The 8037-nt window shown below is 45.3% G+C and overlaps 1 protein-coding gene across 2 annotated transcripts; it reads right to left on the bottom strand.

The window, feature by feature from the left end:
* Window positions 1-968: 968 nt before the first annotated feature.
* LOC128081344 (E3 ubiquitin/ISG15 ligase TRIM25-like) lies at window positions 969-7881 on the bottom strand. 2 transcript variants are annotated; one of them, XM_052684465.1, is made up of 9 exons: window positions 7202-7879; window positions 5856-5951; window positions 4577-4810; window positions 4451-4473; window positions 3184-3323; window positions 2720-2750; window positions 2289-2320; window positions 1488-1559; window positions 969-1331 (listed from the first exon to the last, which is right to left on the bottom strand). In XM_052684465.1, exons 1-8 carry the CDS (start codon window positions 7826-7828, stop codon window positions 1531-1533), a joined length of 1212 nt encoding a protein of 403 aa, XP_052540425.1. In that variant the 5' UTR covers window positions 7829-7879; the 3' UTR covers window positions 969-1331; window positions 1488-1530. The 2 variants fall into 2 exon arrangements, 1 of the variants encoding a protein (XP_052540425.1); XR_008207153.1 differs by having other exon boundaries at window positions 1488-2320; window positions 7202-7881.
* Between the last annotated feature and the right edge of the window lie 156 nt (window positions 7882-8037).

The raw sequence follows: 8037 nt of genomic DNA, 5'->3' as shown, positions 1-8037 counted from the left end.
TGTTTTTGTTTGGTTGGTTTTGTTTTAATATTAAGTGTTCTTATTTAAGTGATTCATCTTGTGCAAATTCACCAGGTAAAGTCTCTTCATTTTACTGGGAGTGCTGAGGACACCATATTTAATTTTTAAATGCTCAAAATGGAGGCCAGCAGCCACACAGACCAGAGAATGTGAAATTGGAGTGTGAAAGCAGAGACACTAGCCACATGAAATGTAACATGCACTTCCATCTGTACTGGAAAAGGGAATTGGAGATCAGCAATTTCATTGCACACCCCATCAGCACGCAGTCCTCACATGGTAAACCACTGATTTCAGTCATCTCTCTGTCACACCAAAAGGAGAGGACACTAACAGAGAAGGTTCTGCATTAGGATCAGGCCTTTTTCAGTCCCTTCATATAGTGATGGATGGCCACGGTATTTTGCATGGCTCTTTGAGAAGTCTGTACGAGTGTTTAATGTGTCTTGGAGGTTGTAACACAACAGAAAGCATGACAATGACAGCAAAGCAGCAAGGTTCTAGGCTGCAACAAGTGAGGAATTGCTGAAACTCAACAGCCACGGGCACAGAAATAAAGGAAAGAAGCTGCTTACTTTCAGAAGGCGTCAGGTATGCCAGGATCTCCAGCAAGATGCCTTCACCTCCACTGCCAACCCTTAAATGAGGTCTGGGAAGGGGTGGATCCTGGCTCCATCCCTGAACTCCCATGGGTTGTATGCACCTGAACTCCCCTGGGTTGGCCCCAGCACCAGGTGCTCAATCACTGCTTCAGGCCATGAAAACATTTCCACAACAGAGGCTGACTAAGCTATCATACAAAGACAATTCCATCTTTGCTGTAATGATCACTTGTTACGTGTGGTTATCCAAATAGTGCCACGGTCCTGAACAGCTTTCTATTGCAGCCAGCCACAAGCAGTGTTCCTAACAATTAATCCCCACTGATGGTATGGAATCAAACAGCCTTTCTTGTTTATATCTACAGCTCTTTATTTGGTTACGCTACTGTAAAATGGCAACGCAGTCACTTCAACTAATAGGACAGGAGAAACATTAATGCTACAAGATGCTGTAGTTGGAGATTTTCTTATGTTCATGTTAATACTTGACACTTCTTTTCAAAATTTGCATTGCTATAGAACTGCTTTTAATAGGAGGTTCATATGGAAGACCAAGACACTTAACGGCAACCTGGAGTTAAAGAACACTTTGGACAATCTTTAACTTCCTTCTCTCCGTGTTCTGAGCTTTTTGGCATCTCCCTTTCTTCCAGGAATACGTATACCATCCACTTTGTCCACATCTTCATCCTTTCAGTTGGTATTATACTGTAGAAATACACAGGATGAAAAAGATTCACACAGTAATAATAACTGTAATACTGTAATAATCTAAGGCTGGCTCTGTTAAAGCCAATGCAGCCATATTGTTAAGTTGAGCTGTGTAATTTAAACTGTATTGAATAGTTTAGTGGTACCACCTACCTCTTGTGCTCTCCATCTATTCCAGTTACTGAAATTTATGGCATTATTTTCGTTTTTTCTTCCCAAATTTGCCTGGTAAAACAAACAGATCTGCAGTTAGGACAAGACAGCACTGTTTTCAATCCTCTACATCCTTTCCAAAGTGAAATTTTATCATCAATCTATCCATTAGAAATGCTTGTCACCATGGAATCTTTTCCCTTCCAAAACTTAAAAAGTGGTGAAGAAAGTGTCACTTCTTTGAATTTAAAAAACAGAGAAACAGAACAAAACTTATTTTGTAAGATGAACTTCAGTTGCAGAAAAGCAACGATTAAATCTTTCAACTAACTTGTACACAAGTTTTCCTTAGAAAAAATTTATAGGACAAACACCACTTCCTACCCAGCAGAAGGCTGTTTGTGCATTATGGATATCTGAGGAGTAATACTGTTTACAGGTTTAATATCTCCTGCAGCATCTGAATTTGTTTCTGGATGTTTTCAGGCACTGGTCTTGCTCACAGGGAACTCTTCTTTGGTCTTTCCCAGGGGCAGGCTCAGACGTTTACTGAGTACCAACACAAAACCTGCCTCTCCATCAAGCTCAAGATAAATAATTTCTCTGTCAAGTTTCCACAGATTTCTGCAGATCTTGTGAACTGTGCCCAGAGGCTGCACTTCTGCTGGTCTCACCTCTCTCATGGAGAAGAGAAACATACAAAAAAATGTTGCTGACACTTTTAGGTGAGATATTTTCTCTGCAAGATGCACAGCCCCATGCCAGCCTCCTGAGGAACAGTGAGCATTTTTGAACACTTACTGTTTGAACTGCTACCAGCAGCTGGATCCTCACTGTAAAGAGACAGCAGTGAGTGTTAGTGGCTCATAGAACATAGATCACATCTTGGAAATAACAAAACAGGTGATGCTTATAGATCTAACCCCCTATTTTGAGATAAATGATGATTTCCACATATATGTCCAGCCCACTAGTTTTCTGGTTCTGTTGCCATCTTTTGTTTAATATTTGAATAAAAAAATGTATTTTAACAAGTTCTCAGCTATATTATATATTTTATATGCAGCCCAAGACAATTCCTTTTCACTTAATGCAGCGGGGCACAGCAAAAGGTTGGATGTCCACGTCTAGGATCTGCTTGGCTCTTCCTGAGACCAAAGCACAGGACCAGAAGATGTACAGGCCTTAAATTCTGCTGCAGAGTTATTTCATAACTAAAGAAAAGGACTTACCTCTTCCACTTAATCTGGTTAGTGAGTAGTCCTAGGAAAGATTGAGAAGAATGTTTTACAAAGTTGGCAGTGCATTCAAGTCTGTGACTTGGCGCTGTGCACTTGAGACCACGGGCAGAGATAAATTCAGTGGGAAGGAGGGTGGGCAAACAAAGAAAATGTTTCTCAAAATCAGGATTGACTGTCTACTGCCTTGCAGGCAGGAGAAAGCAGGGAACCAGTGCAGAGGAAGGAGAAGCTGGCTTTACACAAGTTTGGAGCCCTTGTTTTCAACTCCAGAATCAGCCTTACTTCCCCTTCCCTCCTACCTCTCCATCAGCCCACACTGCACTCTGAAACCCCCAAATCTCACTTGAGTTCTCACTCTGAACCTTTGTGGGAAGGAGCCAGCGCTGGGCACCAAGGGGAGGAGGCTCTATCACACTCAGCCACGCACTGCTGTTGGGTCAGGGCAGGACACTCACTGTGCACACTTTGCAGGTACGTGTCCAGGTGGGATGAGCAGTCCCCCATCAGTGTCTGGAAGCTGCTGACAGCGGTCTCGTTCAGTTCCACCGCTGACACGTCCATCTTCAGACAGATCCTGAACTTGTGACTCGAAATGCTAGGATGAAAGCAGGCATTTCAGCACAGAAAGCCATTTAGTGTTGAAGATTTAACAAACTCTTTTATTAAGAAGGACTCTGCAAAGAGGACAGTGCATTGTGGTGTAAACAACTCTTTGTTAAGGTTAAACAAGTCACAGCTGTTAAAATTAACAATTTATTTGGCATTACCTGTTACTTACCAGACCCACAAAAGACCTTTGAAATACTGAAATGAGAAAGGAGGAGCCATAGTGTTTTTGTGAGAAGCTGCTTTGACCTCTTGCAGGCAGGCTGCCACTGTTCTAGCACAATGACCATTGTGATAAAAAGAAAACGCCAGACCTATTAAACAGTCTCCAGGCTTCTGGAAAACAGCTTCGATCCCACAGGCTACATTTTGATTTGCACAGAGCTGCGAGTAACGGAAGGCACTGCTGCCAGCACAGTTGCCAGGTATGCAGTGATTCTAAGTTATCCTTACCGTCAATCTCAGCCTTAATTTGTGCAAGGTGCAGAGATGAGCTCTTTAGAATCCAGCTAGACGTTAGAGCTGGCCCTTCATGAGACTGAGGAGTTTACTGCAGCAACAGAATCCCCGGTGGATACGTAACTTAATGTACTGGCAGTGTGGTTTTGCACCATTGAATTACAACAGACACCCAGATGTCAGTTAGGAAGTGGTAAGTTATAAATTAAATGTATCACTTGCAGGAGAAGGCAAGTGCTCTGTCAAGTCATTACACTTGTCCACAAACAGAACCAAACTGAGCTGGTCGTCTCCACAGCCAAGGGCTGCTCAGTGCAACTAAGTGTGGGAATGTCACAGATACACAGCTGGGAGAGCACTGCTGTCTGTAACCTGAACCCTTATGGTCTCCATCTCTAACAAAAGCCAGTAGTTTTCCCCAGAATCCAGTAACCATGTAGCTAAAGAAACTGAAGCTGTTTTGGGCCACTGGAATGGTCAGCAGCTATGTCCCCATCTTTGTTAGTTGTGTGGGCATGGTGCCCTCTGGCACAGATGGAATAGGGAGCAGCTTTGCAGACGGGGTTCCAGGACAGAGGGGCACATGCAGCAGGTTTGATTTCAGTTACCCACATCATATTTTTTCAAGGAAAACAAGTGTTTTCAGATGGAATGAACCTGTCCAGCACCAGCCTAAATTCCTGCGATTAAGATTGAAAAAAAAGAAGAAGAAATCATTAGTGTAATTTCCAGAAAGGGCAGCTGGCTGAGAATCGGGCACACGAACAAAGAACAGCTGCTTACTTTGACGAGGTGGAAAGTGTTTGGTTGTTCTTTTATCTTCTGCAAGGACTGAAGATGCTGCACAAGCTCAGCTCTCTTTTCTTCCATCTCTTTCTTCTGTTTAGCGCATTCTGCCAGTTGTGATTTCTCACTGGATTGAATATCACTGAAGATCTTCTTCTCTTTATTTTTTATCTGTGTCTTTATCTCTCCAAACATCCTTTGCAGCAGGAAAGTCACTGCTTTCGTATTGCTCTAAATGAAGAGAGAAGAAAATGGTGCACTGGCTCAGGCGCTCAACTAGGGGTCTCTACTAGATTTGTATCTGTCCTTTCAGCTTTAGAAGGAAGCAGACAATAAGCGTTTGCTTAGATTATGTGATAAACACAACAAATTCTGAAAATTACCCTGCTGGAGCAACAAAATCGGATAAAATCCAGCTAGCAGTGTGAGAACCACATTGCTAAATGCAATACCTTTATTTAAAGGATAAAAAGCTTTAAAAATATATAATGCTATGCACAGACTGTGGTGTGCAAATGACTAAACTCTGCCAGTCCTGCCACCACAATGAAAGGTGGAGTTTCCCAGCTGGTTCCTTCTGAGAAGCTATGCTGGGAGGCTATAAAAAAGCTTGATGGGAGCTTCTTAAATCAGTGTTTTCCCCACTTTGGACTGCATCTCCTTCTATTCATCTTTTTTTTCTACTTGTACTGATAGTTGAAGAGCTGGACACCTAGATGATACCTGAATTTTCCTCCTGATTTGACAACTGTTCTAGCTAAAAGATTCTATGTTCCTTGCTTACCATATTTATTCTGCAGTTGTAATAATACTAACAGCCAGTATATTTCATAGCGAGCACCACTCCTAATTAATTAATTCTTGCAAAAGAGACAAACTAGATCCTAAAACCCAAATAACCACATGTTAAAATGTAGAGAAGAGTTGCAAAGGATTGGTTTGACCGTTCCCAAGGGCTCCAGATGGAACGAGGAAGGCAGCCCACAGCAGTGCAGTCAGTGGAGGTCACTGGCTGCCATTCAGGCACAGCTCTGCCCTGTCACAGCCTCAGCATCCCTGTGCAGCCCTGGCTTGAAACTGCTGTCACAGAGCAGTTTCAATACCACCACCTGTTTGGGGCTGTGCCTGATGTTTTCAGTAATTACTGGAGTGCCTTTGCAGGTGAATCTATCAGGACAACTTGCTGAATGTGACACCACGGTATTATTGCCATCATTTATTTCTTAGAAAACACGGAGGGAAGATGCTCTGAATTAGTCGTGACCTGGGTGCATACCTCAATCTGATTCTTGTTTCGCTGAAGCTCCTGGAGGGCGATAGATAAATAATTTGTGTATCTCAGCAGCCTATCCATAGTGTGAGAGAGGTCATCCTAGCAGAAGAAAAAAGAGCATTGAACTTCACAACAGGGAAGCAGCATGTGTATTATTAAACCAGGCCAGCTGTTTGTGGCACTGGTGAAGCAGCATGTGTGCTTGCTTTCTCCAACACCATGGTTGCAGTAAGCTCTAAAATAGGCTGTGTTACTTGCCTCCTTTTAAAGGTAGGGTAAAATGGCAAAACCAATATAATTTTTGAAGTCTTTCAAGCCAGTGTTCAATGTTGATGTATGCGTGACTTTGTATATGGTAGATTAATCAATTAAAAACCTTCCCTTTGAATAAGTAAATTTCTCTTTAAATGAATAAATCTCACTTTGTCTGTTCAAGTTCTGTTCCCGTCAGAACCTCCGCATGTGCTTAATGTAATCCAAACCCTTGGTTTTCACATCTGTCAGTGTTTGTGGCATCCATGGGCAAGGTAACAAGTGACCATCTTTTCAGGACGTTAGCAATACATCAGTACTTACTCACCCAGCTGCGTACTTTGGTACAGTCCCTGAGTGCTGTTACAATGTATGATGGCAGGTTTCTGGGTGATGTTAAATCTCGCTCTTCAGGGATGAGGCAGGCTCTAGACATTGCTCAAAGCAAGTCTGGACGTGGCTCCAGGCAGCCTGGTCTAGTGGATGGCGACCCTGCCCACAGCAAGGCATTGAAACTAGAAGATCTTTGAGGTCCTTTTCAACTCAGGCCATCCTATGATTCTCTGATCGCTGCCTGGCTGGTGCTGGCTACTCCTCACCTGCTTCCAGCAGTGTTTTCGCACCTCCTGCATGCACTAATGGCCACAGCAGCACACATGCCAGTTTTTTAAACCTCTTGAGTAAAAAATGATACCAGAAAGCTTAGGTTTTTTGTTGTTTTGTTTTGTTTTCTGTGAGATATTTGTCATAGCTGGAAAGTTTTAAGTTTTGAAAAATGTAAAGATGAAGAATCAAATCTGACTGAGGTTCCTTGCCCCGAAAGGCTTTTGTGAGAGGAAAAAGCGCCGCTTTGGAGGAAGAGCTTGGTAATCTCCTCAGCCACCACAGAGGAGGAAATGACAAGCAAAGCTCAGCACATAGGACCAGCATGCTGCTATGCCCGTGGTGCCCCTGCCTGCCTTCAGCCCCCATCCCCACCCCAGAGCAAGGGTTAAGCGTTCCTGCCCCCACCCCCATGCTGTGCCCCTCTGCCCCCATGCCCAGGCTCTGCAGTGAGACATGCAGGGCCTCGGGGAGAGGAGAGGAGGGCCCCTTACCAGGTTCATGTCATGGGCCTCCTTCAGGGTGAGGATCTTGTGGCCCTTGTGGCACCCTGCAATGGAGCACAGCACGCAGATGAACTGCCTCTCGTCCTGGCAGAAGTACTCCAGGACCTTGCCGTGCTCCTGGCACCTCCTCTCCTCCATCGAGCCGCCCGTGCCCACCTCCACCAGGACGTGGTCCCTGTGGGAGGCCCTGGCGCCGTGCTTGTCCAGGTGGGCCTGGCACAGGGAGGCATCGCAGATCAGGCACGTCTTCACGGCCGGCTGGGGCTTGTCCAGGCAGAAGTCACAGGGAACTGCCTCTCCGTTTTCCATCGCAAAGCCCTCGTCCTGCTTCCCTTTGTTGGCCAGATACGTCTCCACGATGCTGCACAGATGGAAGTTATTTTGCAGTTCCAGGGTGGGCCCCAGCTCGACCCTACACAGCGGGCAGGAGTAGGGGGCCTTGTCCTGCTGCTGGGTGCTGAGCACCTTCTGGACACACTGCTTGCAGAAGCTGTGACCGCAGCGGAGTGACACGGGGCTCTTGTACAGGGACAGGCAGATGGAACAGCTGAGTTCATCTTCTAAGCTACAAGAGGCTCCAAATTCTTCCTTTGCTTTTGCCATGGCTGCACCCATAGACAACACCCACCAGTCTGCCAGAAACGAAACTGAAAGGCACAGGGCCAGCCCTGCAGCCCCGCCCCCTGCAGCCCGGTGCAGCCCAGCCCCCTGCACTCCGCCCCCTGCTCTCTGGGGTGAACAAAATGCTCCCCCATGTGAGGCGTGTTATCGGCAGTTCGCCTGCAGCCCTGTGCCCAAGTGAGCCCTGGATGCGATGTGCCTTA

This window comes from Tympanuchus pallidicinctus, unplaced genomic scaffold (genome assembly GCF_026119805.1).
Source record: "Tympanuchus pallidicinctus isolate F22 unplaced genomic scaffold, pur_lepc_1.0 scaffold21, whole genome shotgun sequence".
NCBI classification, from domain to species: Eukaryota; Metazoa; Chordata; class Aves; order Galliformes; family Phasianidae; genus Tympanuchus; species Tympanuchus pallidicinctus.
This window is presented reverse-complemented; position numbering and strand designations above follow the sequence as displayed.

What these genes read in the sequence shown, in the direction of transcription:
- LOC128081344 (XM_052684465.1), bottom strand. Translation starts at nt 7,828, where the DNA reads ATGGGTGCAGCCATGGCAAAAGCAAAGGAAGAATTTGGAGCCTCTTGT. An exon ending in AGGCCCATGACATGAACCTG is followed by an intron (nt 5,952 to 7,201) that starts GTAAGGGGCCCT and finishes TTCTTCTGCTAG; the next exon opens with GATGACCTCTCTCACACTAT. An exon ending in TTTAGGCTGGTGCTGGACAG is followed by an intron (nt 3,324 to 4,450) that starts GTTCATTCCATC and finishes CTTTCATCCTAG; the next exon opens with CATTTCGAGTCACAAGTTCA.